General features: G+C 40.9%; 1 protein-coding gene across 2 annotated transcripts in view; it reads right to left on the bottom strand.

Annotated features, from left to right (window-relative positions):
* The window catches only part of Grid1 (glutamate ionotropic receptor delta type subunit 1), a 753,495-nt gene that overhangs the window by 121,064 nt on the left and 617,521 nt on the right, over positions 1 to 14,910 (bottom strand). For both annotated transcript variants that reach the window (NM_024378.3, XM_087589197.1), the window contains 2 exon segments: positions 9,888 to 10,026; positions 11,066 to 11,390. In NM_024378.3, coding sequence (NP_077354.1) covers positions 9,888 to 10,026; positions 11,066 to 11,390 — 464 coding nt within the window.

The following is a 14,910-nucleotide window of genomic DNA, read 5'->3' as shown; positions in this document are numbered from 1 at the left end:
AACCATATACACACAAATAACAAAAATGAATTCAGAAGGAAAGAGATATAGGGATTCAAAGGCTGATAGTTGAAAGGAGTTAGAGAGAGGAGAGTTAAAAAGAGTTAAAAACAGAAATTTAAAAATCATTTTAAAATTGTATAAAACAAATGTGATTAAAAAAAGAACAAAATAAACTCAAAATTTGAGTAAAGAAGGAAGAAAAAATAAAGAGAAAAGAAATGGAAACATTTTGTATCATTTTTAAATCTTAGCTCAAAACAAATAAAACCTCAAGCATGAGATCTGAAAATATAAAACTTCCAAAAGACTATAGGGAAAGCCTTTTGGTATTGGACTGGGCAATGCTTTTATTTTATTTATTTTTTTTTTCGGACCTGAGGACCAAACCCAGGGCCTTGAGCTTGCTAGGCAAGCGCTCTACCACTGAGCTAAATCCCCAACCCCTTATTTTATTTTTTATTTCTATGACCTCCAAAGTAAAGACAAGAACATTAAATATATGCATATAAAATTGTAACAATCTACAGTTGTAGAGGGCCGCAATAACGTTCGCCACCACTAGATGGCGCTGGCTTCCACTGCGCCCCACGTGGAAGGCCAGGATAGCCTCCGCCATTACAAGATGGCGCTAGCCTTCACCGCGCCAGCCGGCTCCCTTTCAAGAAGTTAACTGTGCGCATGTGCAAGAGTGCCTTTGTGCCAGGTCTTTGCCCACTCCGGGGCGTGCCTTATGAGATCATGGGTAAACAACCAATCAGGTGTGGATGCGCCGCACTAGGGTGTATATAAGCGCGCCATGTTGGCGCGGCGGGCCCTTCCTCTTCTAAGATTAAGGATTTCTATGTACCCGCTTGTTTCTTGCCGGCGGGAAGTCGCGCGCGGGACATTTGGTGCCGAGAACCCGGGACAAAAAAGCCTCATCATCGCCGGTGCCAAGGGAAGCCTCCGTTTCACGGAAGAAATCCAGAAGCTGTGAGTGGGGGTAAGACTCTGAGAGACTATGTTTAGCCTTGATCTGTTCCAGCTCACTCCTTTTCCGGATGCGGCAGGAACCTTTATGGTTGCTCTGGCCGCCCTCGGGTTGTTTCTATTGACCTTTGAGTTTCTAGTTACCGCCAAACAGCATCAGAGGTCGCGTGAGAACTGCCCAGCTGTAACAGCAAAGCGGAGAGCGTTGGGGGAAGGGCGAGGCGGCGCGTCAGAAACAGGGTTAGATAACGAATTAAAGAGCTTAAAGGGAAAAGGTGCACCTAAGAAAAAAAGCCCTTCCAATGCGGAAGCAAGAGGTTGGGGAAAGAACGCCCGGGTGAGGAGAAGGGAGGAGATAAAAGGAACACAGCATTTTGGGAGAAAAATTTTGTCTTTGTGCCTGTTAGAAGTGTGCTTAAGCTCCGGCGCCGGCTCTCGGGACGCCACGTTGTCCGTGTGCTGACGTGACAGCTTCACAGAGTCATACTGATCAGATTTGATAGAAGCAGACCGCCTGAAAATTTATTCAGGAGAATCAAACAAAAGGACATCTCAGTGCCCGTGCACAGATTGATGGAGTTAATGTAATTGGGTTGTGAGTAAAAATATTCAGGGCTGTGTTTCACTTCCATACCATTGGCGAATGTCAGTCGTGCTGCTCATATAATATATCTCAGTATCTTACAGGAATTGGGTTTCAACACGTTGATGGACTAGTCCAGGAATTGAGACAATCCATCGTCCATATCGACTCCACTCGAGTGGTTAGTCACCGTGAACACCATCTGGTTTTTTCCCTCTTTGTCTATTGTTTGTCTCTGGTGCACCAGGATGTCCCCATGTCTGTCAGTGTATGTCTGTGGTTTTTGTTTCTCATTGTTTAAATGTTTTATGTTTCATGTTCAAAAGAAAAAAATGGTAAAAACTTTATCTGCCGGTCATTTACACCTTGATTTGGTTTTAACTCGTTTCAAAAAGGGAACAAATGAATAAAAAACAGTTTCAATCAGGCCTTTAGAGCCCTGCACCTGTAGCTAGGAACATAGGTTAGCTAGAGAAGCTGCCCAGAGGCTAAGCATCTGCACGAGCTGATCTTAAAGGCGCCAGCAGCTTCTCAGCTTCTTTGGTACAAGAGTTGATAGCTGTTTCTCTTAGAGAGATCCCTGACTTATTATTTGACTCAACAGGTGACAAGGTGCTTCTCTTAAAATCATAGCTAAAAGGTAAAAATGGTGTTTGGTCTAAATATTAAAGATATGTGTAGCCACTTCAATTTTGTTTCTCATTGGTTTTAAATGTATAAATATGCTCTACTTGCCTTGGTCATAGATTGTTGGCTTTTTAGTTATTGGATATGATTAAAAAGGTATAATATTGGTAACAGAAAGTTGACATAAAGCTGGTAATCTGGATAGATTCATTTTAGATAACATGTGATGTGGGCCAACCTAGGGAAACAGGTCTAAATTGAGGTAATGTTTTTATGGAATTCTTATTCTAGGAACCAGGCTTCTAGAAGAATTTAGGACAATGTCTCTTTGTTGAGTACTAGAGACTACGCCATCGTGCGTTCATATATAAGAATTGACAGTCAAACTTTGTACTAGTTTGTTGGGGGGTCGAGTTTTGCTTTCCAAAGTTGTGGTTTGCCCTGGAGCTATCGGTATTTTTATGCTAATTTCCACTGCCCTAAGGACAGCTGCCTAGTCACGTACTCAGAACTCAGGTGACCTTGTGGCTGTGTTCTGGTGTTACAAAGAGAACTTAAAGATTGTGATGAAGGATTGCCAGTGTTACATTGACTAATTCAAACTTATTTTCAATTAAAGAAAAATCAAACAGGAAGAGATTGTTACAAGATTTACGAAGGATTGATGAGGTTTTGGAACTTGTGAGAACATTACAGCCAGTTTACTTACTCCAACTGCCATTTCAAGATAGATTTAGAGGATTGATTTTGAGTTTTCATTTCGTGAGCTTGCTTACAGTTTTAGAGAGCCCATAGAGTGATATCATTGAAAATGGCTAATAGCCTTATATTGTATAATTTTGTTGCTTCTTCAGTGTAAGAAGTTAGAACTAAAATCTTTCAATGTATATGGAAATTGTTACTACAAACCTTTGCTCTCAAAATGAGCTTTGATATTTGGGGAGTAGCTGTTACACTACTCCAGATAAGAATATTTGAAGCTAATTTTAAGCTTCTAAGGATATGTTAATTGGCTAAGTACCTCACCCTACCAGAGGACTTAGGTCTTTGTTATGCACATTGGAGATAAAGCTTCAGCTGTGTTAGTACAGAGTTGTGGACTGGAGTCATAGAAGTATTTTGAAAAGAAACCTGGTAAAACATATCTTATTCCAAACAACAGTTAATTGATTATTACAAAATACTGATATTTGGCCTATTACATATACAAATTTTTCAGACAAAATTGATAATTTTACTCTTTACATGCTTTTGTACTTCCTGTATATTTGTGCATACAACCCATAGGAAATGCGCTTAGTGTATTTATAGGTGGTTCATCTAATGAAAAGGCTACATGTATGATTGGATCACTTGTTTATTCTCTTGAGTTTCTATTGCTTCAACACAGATTATTAAATTCCGTAGTTTAGCCACTGTTTTTAAATCAAACTTTCAATTCACATACTGATAGCCAATGTGTGGCTTGTGGTTTACAATTGATTTCAATTACTTAATGCTTTATTAGAGACAAGTTTTCTACTTAAAATCAGTGAGTGATTTCAGGGTAAATTGTCTGACAACTCACTGTCCTTTCAGTGCTCTGGCTCAGACAACTAAACAAAACCATAGACCCAGCTCTTTGAAAATGGTAATGGAGTTGATAACACACCCTCACGAAAAGAGGAAGACTCCATTTGCTTGTTTTCAATTCCCTGCCTCACCCTGCCAGCTCAGGGATTTCTAGTAAGACTGAATCTGGACAATATTTATAAGATTCGACATTTCTAATTAATGCTTATGTTTAGGTAAATAAAGTTTGTGAGGTGCTAGAGAAATGGCTTAGTGGTTAAGAGCACTAAGTACTGTTCCTTTATAGGACATTTAAGAACTCAAACTGGATTGCCTGGGCTCTTTAGCAAGGGAAGACAATGATACCAGACAGATTATAGGCCTTACACAGGAACAATTAGTCAAAAAACTCATTCTTTATATATCCAAAATAATAATGCTGGAGACAATAATTTGGTATACAAGTCAATTTATAAATACTAGTGCTCAGTGTCCTCAATTTAATCCTCGAGGACTTACCTTAATAAATAATACCTTTACTATATCTTAATAAATAAAAAGGGGGAGTTATCCCTGTATGCTAAATAATGCTCCTTTTATTTCAATTTTAAAATTCTGGATGCCAAAGTTTATGGCACCCTACAACTAGGCATACTTCTGCCTAGGTGAAATAGAGAGATCCACTTATTGACTTGATCCTGTCCAGATATTTTATATGGGGAAGAGGCAATGTTTGTGTTTTTTCTACAGGATGCTACAAGAGTGTGCCAGCTGCCTGAGTGGTTGCTAAGACTTGCTGATCCTGGTTGCATAAAGATTCAGCTCTCCTGGTTCGGGTCCCTGGAGTCATCCCTCTGCCCTGAGAGGAAGATGAAAGATTCCCCTTCATCCTTTGTCATCACAGAGATTTTGCTGTTGCTGCAGTCAGTGTTACCACTGCGTGTGTCCCGTCCCACTATGGCCTGCTCTCTGACCCTCTGTACACTGCTGCTTGCTGGAGAAGACTGGACTCCAGCCTTTGCTGCCCCCTTCATTTCCCTGGTGACTCTTGCTGCCTTAACTGGTAACTGGTGTTGTCATTTTACAGACTATAGCTCCACAAGAAAGCCACCTGCGTAAAGCTACAGTGGACTGGAGAACTCTGTCCTGGTTATACAGATCTCAGAAATGGTTCCATTGCCTGCTGGTTGTTCCAGAGAAAAATGACTGACCCTGAACTGTCCTGGAAAAGACCTTGACACTTTCGCTGCTATTGTAGCAGCCATTACTGCTGCAGACATTGTGTCTGCAGTGTCTGGAGTTATCCTCCCCCAATCTATTGTTAGATAAGTACAGTGGGTGAACTTTCTGGAGTAGTTACTAACAATTGGGAATTCTAAATTTTATTATAGGAGCGGCTTGACTACGGCCCTTGGTGGTAACAGCTGAGGAGGACCAAATGAGGTGCCCACTACTTATCGGGAGTGGCTCTGTCTGGTGCAGCCCTATGCTGTGGATCAGTGTTCATACTATGGTTGGTTTGCAAACTCAGATCTCAACAGAAACGTGACAAGGCCGTTATCACTCAAGCACTTGTGGCCATTGTACAAGGGGCCTCTCCTGGAATTTGGTTATCTTGCTCAGGATTTACTCTGTATCTGAGTTCCCTGCTCCTGCACCCCATGGATCTGTGGATCCATTGCACTGGGAGGAGAGGGACTCTCTCTGTATCTGAGTTCTCTGCTCCTGCACCCCATGGATCTGTGGATCCATTGCACTGGGATGAGAGAGACTCATTGTTCCTTTGATCAGCCCTTCCACATCTCTGAGGTTTCCTCATTGCACGCGATAGGGTGATCATGACTGCTATAAAATAATATAAATTATAAGGGTGAGATGTAGAGGGCCGCAATAACGTTCGCCACCACTAGATGGCGCTGGCTTCCACTGCGCCCCATGTGGAAGGCCAGGATAGCCTCCGCCATTACAAGATGGCGCTAGCCTTCACCGCGCCAGCCGGCTCCCTTTCAAGAAGTTAACTGTGCGCATGTGCAAGAGTGCCTTTGTGCCAGGTCTTTGCCCACTCCGGGGTGTGCCTTATGAGATCATGGGTAAACAACCAATCAGGTGTGGATGCGCCGCACTAGGGTGTATATAAGCGCGCCATGTTGGCGCAGCGGGCCCTTCCTCTTCTAAGATTATAATAAAGTTGGTCACAGTAAGGATTTCTATGTACCCGCTTGTTTCTTGCCGGCGGGAAGTCGCGCACGGGACATACAGTTCTTTACTACAGAAGACAATCTATAGAAGAAATCAAAGAGCCTGTGGAGTGATAGAAAATATCTGAAAACCATGGATCTAGTATTATGTTAAACTATATAAACAAAAAACTACTCCACAGTGAGAAAACAAGTAGCTGGATTTATATACAGCCCAAGGACTTTGCATTGTGACAGTTCTTTAATCCCAGCAGTCATGAGGCTGAAACAAAAAGACGGCAAATTTGAGGCCAATCTGGGCTAAAAAACACCTTGTCTCAAAATCAATAAAATGTTTGAGTGACCTGAATAGATTATTTTCCAAACATACATTGCCCATATGTATATAAAAGTTAAATGTTCAATAGTATTCATTTTCAAATGAATGAAAATCAAAACCTACCTATTACAATGGCTGTTTGTGCATTGTTAATAAGAATATAGATTAGTATAAAAATACGGAAGAGTGCAGAGAGTCCTCATAAAGGACACCTAGAAATTCTATATGATCTTCTAACCTGAATTCTCAGTTTATGACTAGAGGAAATGAGGTTACTATCTAGAAGAGACACTGGTATTCCCAGGTCTATTGCAACATCTTTCACTGTGGCCAAGATAGGAAATCAACCTAAAATATCCTCTATGGATGGATTGTTAAAGTGATCATAATACAAACGATGATAGGCAAGACAGTGATACAACTCCCATGTTACTCAGCACTTAAAACAAGGAGCCACTGTTGTTTCTAATAACCTTGAAGTTGTTAAGTGAAAAACAGACAGACAACAGGCACAGGAAGACAAATATCTCTTCTTGATCTCACTTACATGCAGTCTTCAAACGTCTAACTCATGAAAGCAGAGTGGAATGGCGACTGGAAGGGACCAGGTGTAACTGGAAATAGATTTTCATTACAGCGTGATATGTTCAGGAGGTCTCATGAACATTGTGGTGGCTATAGCTAATGGCACCAGACTTTATACTTGAAACTGCTTGGACTTTAACACATGTCCACATGGTAATCAGGAGAACTGACAAGTGTGGTATATCGTTTAGCTTTGTTATAGCCATAAATTGTATGGTCAATGGGAAGAATAGCCTTTCTCCTTGGATGTGCTGACAGCTTTACATTTATACAGTGTTTCTGGCAGATATGGTTTGGCTGGTAAACAGTTCTATGTGAAGGATTAATCCTTTCCAAACGAATGTTAAAATTGTTTACTTCAAATTTTCTTTTCATAAAAGGAAAGACATTCATGTAGTTCAAATTAAATAAATTAAAAAAAAAAGACTTTAACAAATACTCCCAATCTGTTGCCTAGCCACCGAGCCTGTATCTGGTAGTAGTGAGTAGTTCTATTTAAAAACACTGAGATACAAAGCCTGCAAATCTTCATAGCATAGCTTCCCACGTTTTTTCGGGTCTTGGTGTTTGGTCTCAGTCTGGGTAATCACATCCTTCTCATTAGGTAGGAGCGCCTTGCTGAGAGCCTTTACCCCCACACTCACAGTAGTACTTGCAGTGTTTGGCCTCACCTCTCCCCAAAGCACTTTTGCTTTTAGACTGTTATCCCCATAGAGGCAGAGGTAGGTCTCCTGCCCGGTGTTGTATCTAAATTACTCTCAACAGAGGCCGTGCTACCCAACAAACAGTGCTTGGAAGAGTAAATGAACAAAAAGGCCCCTTCAACCCAAACTTCAATCCAAATACAAAATCTCATGTAAAATTGGTTATGCACCAGAAGAGGAAACAAAAGACTGTAAAAGTTTTAGGAAGGAGACAATCTTCCAGGTCTTAGACCAGGGCAAGACTTGACCTCAAAAGCATGACTAACTTAGGAAAGCACATGTTCTACGTTAAACCTCATCAAAATTAACATCTTTACTCTGCAATCCAGCTAAGGGGTCGAAAAGGCAGGCTACAGAGTGGAATAAAATGGTTGGAAATCATATATCAGACAGAGAAATACACTTAATAAAGTATGTAAAAGTAGGTACATAGAAAACACTCGAGAAACCCTCCAAAGCAGGATTTAAGCAGTCCGATTAGAAAAGAAGTAAAATACAAAAACTGACATTTTACTGACAAGGACGCATAAGTAAATATGCATGTTGATAAAGTATTTGTGATTGCTCATTAGGAAAATATAAACTTAAACCACAACGAGACATCACAACAAGATACCTCAGAATGAAGGAATAAAAGGTGGAAACAACACCACATGCCAACGGAGTTTCTCATAAAATTCATCATTCAATTGCCGTACAACCTGGCAACTGCACTTACATGGTGATCACATGTAAATGAACGCTTCTGTTCATGCAAGAACCTACAGAAATGTTCATAATAGCATTATTCATAATTGCCAGCATTTACCTGGGAGCAGCCCAGATAAATGAGCAGTCCATTGAGCAGATGCCTAACAAAATGTCCTACATAGAAAGCACGCATCAGAGAGAAGCAATGAACTATGAAGACAGCAACAGCCTGGAAGAGTGCGTGAGGAATCGGGCTGACTGAAAAAGACCCAGTCAAGGTGCATATTCCTTCATACAGGATATTTAATGGAAAATCTGAATAAAACCAGTCAATATCAGTATCAGTATCAACACCTGATTTTAATGCAATAGTACTAGTTTCCCTAAATGTTGCACTGGGAAGAACTAGGCTGAGCCTAGGAGACCTCTTTGTGTCAATTCTTATAACTGCATCTGAATCTAAGTCATCTCAGTAAAAATATCAATTTCATAATGATATCAGATAGTATCAAATTGAGTCTCGAAACCTCATCAAGGAATTTGAACTCTTAAATAGGCAGATTGGAGCAAAAGGAATAGGGTGAAACAGAACACTGCACAGATGGGTGGATAGAAAAAAAACCAATATGCTAAAGAGAAAATCGTGAACTAAAACAGGATGGCAGGACGCCACAGCAGAGACCAGGGGAGAGGCCATGTTGGAACCACTGTGCTACCCAGCTAAGTTCAGAAAAGACCCAGACCTGCTCTCACCTCCGCGTGTCAGCTCTTTTTACACGCTTGCTTTGCACCTTGGTTCTTTTAGTAATTTGCACTGCATTTGAGAATCTGATCATGATCAAGACACTTTCAAAAGTAACTCCATGACATGAAATATATTCTTGCATTGTAGAATTTTAATTTTTTTCAAAAATGAAGGAAGAGAATCATACCTGAAATGATATTTTAATTAAATATGAAAGAATTCACTCTTGATAAAACTGTTATACTTTTATAAATATAAGCAAACTAAATAATTGGCGTGTGTGTGTGTGTGTATGTGTGTGTGTGTGTGTGCGCACGCGCATGTGCGTGTGCGTGGGTGCGCGCGTAGGCGGGCACATGCACACGCCTGTGTGTGTGTGCATGTTTTCACATGTTTACCTTGGCATGCATGTAGAGATCAGAAGACAACTTGAGGGATCTGGTTCTTTCTTTCCACATGTAAGTGCCACAGATTGAATTTAGGTCATCGGCTTTGGCATTTGCCACCTTTACCAACTGTGTCTTTCCCAGAGCCCAATTAGCAAGTTTTTAAAAATAATTTAAAGATTTTTGAACATCTGAAAATATATTAGACTTGTGATTTTCATTAATTTTAAGTGAATGTTGATAAAATTTTGATTAAATTAGTTTATTTTCTAGTTTAAAGTATCTGAGGAAATTTAATTTGTTAATTCTAGTGTTTCAGTTCATTGCTTTTATAATTAATGTTTAAATGTTCAGACAGATATAATTTAATTTACACACGAATGTAGTTATGACTAAAATAAGACACTTGATCAGAGTCCTGTAAATTATCCCCTTCATCCATCTGCAGAACCTATGTGTCTGCCTGGTGAGAGCATCCTTTCTGAAGCCTTTCACCGCTGACAGAGATCAAGGAAGAGCAGACTTACCTTACGGGGCTGTCCATCCTGGACACTGTGAGGAAAGCAGCAAGGTTGGCTGTGTAGGAGGAACATACAATGAGCGTGAAGAGCCACCAGCTGCCCATCACGATGCGCATGGCCACAGAGTTCACCGAAGACTCACCACCTACAGAATGCAGAGGGATTAACCTTACCTGCCTCTCACCCAACAAGAGGAGGCCCTCCTTGGTCAAGGTCAAAGACTGATGGCACGTGTTCATAGGACATTATATTTTTTAAGGAAATGCCCTTCAAACCACCAATATTGGGAAAGGCCAGAGGATGATAAAAGTCCACCCCTAACCCACAGAGATTAGAATCCAGTGATGAGACATTGGTCATAACACCAAGGATATTCTATCTCATTATGGGAAGAACTGTCAGGGCTGGTGCCTAATAGAATGCACTTATTCTGTAAATAAAGGATTTCTTCCTATCTGGACGCTTTCCTGTTTTCTTTTAATCCAGAAAAGTAAGATTGCCCGTATCACTTTTATTAATATCCGGCCCTCACTGGATGATCCCACACACAACCAGGACTTACAGAAAGCATTGCATGTAGCTTTCCCTGAGAAGCTACCTCTTCGTGCCCTTTATTTCTCTTTGGACCCTTAAGTGGAAGTTGAAGAAAGCCCCCCCCCCCATTCTCCTTCTATAACCTTGAAAAGCTTTTGCTATGATACACGTAGGGTGGAGATTCACATGAAGACATTCGTAATTTGTGATTTCTGGTCAAAGTTGCACAATCCTGAAACTCACCACTGGAGAGAAGTGCTATCAGGCCCCTGGAAGGCAGGAGGCATCATATTTCAAGAACTGCTTACAGATGGCTGCACTGTGTTGATTTTTGTTCTGAGTTCCATTTGACAACCTCATGTGCATAACAATCACTCTAACGTGGGAGGGGAAGAAAACGCACTGAAGTCCAAAGTTAATTTTATCTAAAATAGAGAATCAGGATTGGCAGTTGAGATTTTCTGGCTTTATTTAATCTCTACCTGGTATTGCTTGGAAAAACAGAGTGCAGCTTGATACGGGCACTGTCCTGAGATCAAATAAAATCACATTTAAAATGACTTTTGTGGTATGCATCTGAGAATTTTGCCAAAGAATGAGCTTTTTCTGGTTCCCAGGTCTATTCGGACAGCAGAAAACTGGAAATGTACCTTGCTGGACAAAGGCTCCATAGACGATCCAGATGGCACTGTGCAAAGTCGCAGAAGCTGAGGGCCGAGGCTGGGTGGCACTCTGAGACCTTACAGCCTGTATCCGATTCAACACGAATATGAGCACACCCACCACGGGAATGGCTGCAGCAATGCAGGCCCACACCGCAAAGTCAAAGGGGGCGAAAAGGGAGAAGATGCTGATTTTCTCCTCCGGCTTCTTGATGAGGATCCCCACTGAGTAGTCCATGTATCGCTTGCTGAAGTCCACAACGCTCTCTCTCTCCGGGGTGATGGTAATAGCAGAGATGGCCAAGTCTGCTCTCTGAAAGTCAAAGAAGTTCATGACAGGTGACCTTGAGCTCTTTGATGCTTTCCACCCTAGATCAAGGTCCACCTTCTACCCATTTCAAAGATCTGCTCAGAGGCAATGGGTTTGACAGCTGAGAAAGCAGAGAACAAAAGAAAAACCCAAAACCAGGCTGTCTACTACCCACACTTCTTACAGATATCTCTCCCTGGACCTAGAAATGACTTCTATTCTTAACCTGTGGGTCAAGACCCTTTATGGGGAGTTGAATATTTGATATCTTGCAAATCATGTATTTACATTATGATTCACAACTAGCAAAATTACAATTTATGAATTAGCAACAAAATGGTTGGGGGTCACCACAACATAAGGAACTGTGGCACAGCATTAGGAAGGCTGAGAACCACTGTCTAAGACAATAAAATTCAGTGAAGTATTTTCACTTTCTATGAATTACACCTGCTCATTTTCCTATCAGTCTACCTACCAAACTCTCTCTTCTGTTCTTTCTTCCTGTGTTCTGGTCAAAAGTACCATAATACTGAAACACAGCACCAAATAGAAGTGTAATCCAAAAGAGCACATGGCCCTCCACTTCCTGCCAAGGACACCCTTCTTGGTTCAAGGTTAAACTGCATCCTCCTTGTCTGGCAAGGGCATAGATTCATGCCATTTCCCCAGCAAGCTTCTTCAACTTTCATTACTCCAGATCAATTGGCTCTACTTCTAAAATACCTCAAAAGTTAAATGACTGTACAACTGTACTCAATCTCAAAAATATATTCATTTTCATTGATTTTTAAAGTTTTTATTTATTATTTGTGTGTGTATATATCTGGAGAGACAGAAAGACAATGAAAAGAAAGAGACAGAGAGGGGTACTGGCAGGTACAGGTATGGAGGCCAGAGGACCACTTCATCTATTGCTTCACTCCTACCTTTACATGGGTTCTAGAAGTTAAACGTTGGTCCTCTGTCTTGAACAGCAAGTATTGTTACTTCCTGAGCCATCTTGCTGCCTTTCTTGTTTTATGTATATACTTTAAGCCAAGGTAATATCCTCAAAGAATAGAGGGACCGCATGTTACTCTTAAGACCCGAAGACGTGTTGGCTGATTCTTCTTATAGTCAGGCAGAGTCTCTCAGGACATGCCATATTATAACCTGAAAACCATCTTCCAAGACTGCATTAAAATGAACTGTTTTGTGAAGGTTAAGAGAATGGGCAGAACGTAATGGGACCTCTAATCCTCCTGTGAACACAGGGGCTGAGATGTGCAGTCAGCACCCTGACCTTGCCTCAAGGAAGCTACAAAAAGAGGGACGTTTGAGAGTGACCAATTAAGACTGCGTATCTTACCTCTAAGCTCGAATAGAGAAAATGTACACAGAAGGATTTTATAAGGTTTAATGGGCCAGCTCGAAGGCAGAGATAAAATCAGGGTCCTACGTTGAATTCTAACAACGTAGAATAACATGGGGAGATTGTTGAAGCTTACCCATACCAGAGCGTGCTGGGTTTCTGTTGCCCTTCTCAAGAACCAAGGATCAAGCAGTCTCTTTTGAGGTTGTGGGAGTTTGCGGAATATTTGACATCTGAGGAATAGGGCCTCTGAGAGGCTCAGCAAGTCAGGATCCTGCTACCAACCCTGCCAACCAGAGTTTGGTCCATAGGACCCATATGATAGAAGAGAAGAAATGACTCTTGCAATTCCTCTGGACTCCACATGAACTCAGTGATGTGTATTTAAGTGCACATGTGTGCGCACACACGCGCGCGCACACACACACACACACACGGTAATAAAGAATAATGTTCACAAAATATTTAAAGAGCTGTAAAAGAGATTAAATTGGAGCACGGGAGGTAGCATAAGATGGATGGGGAATTTATTTATGGAGCAAGATCCAGAGGAGGCAAACTGAAATCAACTTAAAATTCATGGACTTCCTGTGACTGGAAGAGATAGTCCCCCATTAGTGATGGAGGCCCTGTACTTATAAGCATGTGTGTTATAGGAAGTAGAAATTTTACCTAAAGTTTCAACTTATTTCCAAAATACATAAGGATAACTTGATTTTCCTTTGAGAGGGAACAAAAGTTACCAGGTATCTTGAGGCCAAAAAGAAAATGTGTGGAACCTCTCTTAGGGTTGTAGCCATGACATCTGGCAAAGGAAAATGGGGACACAATTGAAGATAGAAAGTACACTCATGCATATATTAATCTGTACAGACCTCTAGATTTCATGTAGAAACTTGACTGTACACATTGAGGATAGATAATAAAATGGATGCAAGATTTTAATATATTAAATTAATCAAGAACGCAGGAAATCATATGAATGAAGTGCGTGAGGGTTCCTCTGGATGATCACAAAAGGGTACACAGGGTAGGAAAGGCTACAGTGTCAGAGGGGTGCAGAAATATTCAAGAGTGAAAAATCTCACATATGTATGCCAAGTGGAGAGCCACACACCAGGAAGCCACTTGATATATCTCCATGTGTACACAGTACACTGCAGCCATGTAGCGCAGTGCTTCTCAATCTGTGGATTGCAGCCCCAACAGGGGTCACATTTCAAATATCCTGCATATCAGATATTTACATTAGGGTTTATAACAGTATCAAAATTGCAGTTATAAAGTAGCAACGAAATAGTTTTATGGTTGCGGTCACCACAACATGAGGAACTGTATTAGAGGGCTGTACCGTTAGAAAGATTGAGAGCCACTGCTTCAGAAGAAGCAAGGAGACTAAGGGGTAAGAGTAAGAACGGAATTAACTATAACTGCATATGAGTGACCACAATGGGATAATGGAAGTGCTTAGAGAACAGATTACAGTGGTGCTTATACAACCTCGGTACAATTCCTAAATATCATTGAAACTAAGATTTAAACTGGGCAATTTTTATAGTATCTAAATTCTACTACAACAAAGTTTCTTTTACAATAAAAGTTTAATGAAACTGGCAAAGTAATAGGCCTAGTGTCTTCCTACATTAGTTTAGAAAATAAGATTTTGTTTTATGAGAAAAAGACACACACACCCTTAAATAATCAGAAGAACAACAGGTCATGGTCGTGAAGTAGCAGAGAAGGTGGCCTGCAAGATGCTAATGTGATACAGGGGAATATTTACACTAAAGATAACTCGTGTGACAAGAGACTGTGGGTCTAAGTTTGTCCACGGCAATGTCAGGAATTTTTAAGGCCATTGGGAGCAGTAATATAACAGAGGGAGTCACCATTGTAACAGAGGCCATGAAATAACAGGGATAAGAGTATGAGAGGATGAATCACCTTGATGCTGTAAGTTTCAATGAGGAATTGGTCTGCAGTCAGGAGGAAACATTACAATGTAAAATTGTTATGTGAAAGTATGGGGATGCCACACCTTCAGCACACGAGGCTGACATGTGACCGTGACCACTCACATTTACACACCCACATTTGCATGCACACACTACACTTGTAGTCTGTGAGATATGGAAGAACAAGCACTTAGTAGAACTCCTTAGGGAGGAC

Source organism: Rattus norvegicus, chromosome 16 (genome assembly GCF_021556685.1).
Source record: "Rattus norvegicus strain SHRSP/BbbUtx chromosome 16, alternate assembly SHRSP_T2T, whole genome shotgun sequence".
Lineage (NCBI taxonomy): Eukaryota > Metazoa > Chordata > Mammalia > Rodentia > Muridae > Rattus > Rattus norvegicus.
The sequence above is the reverse complement of the archived record's forward strand: the minus strand, read 5'-3'. Positions and strand labels throughout refer to the sequence as shown.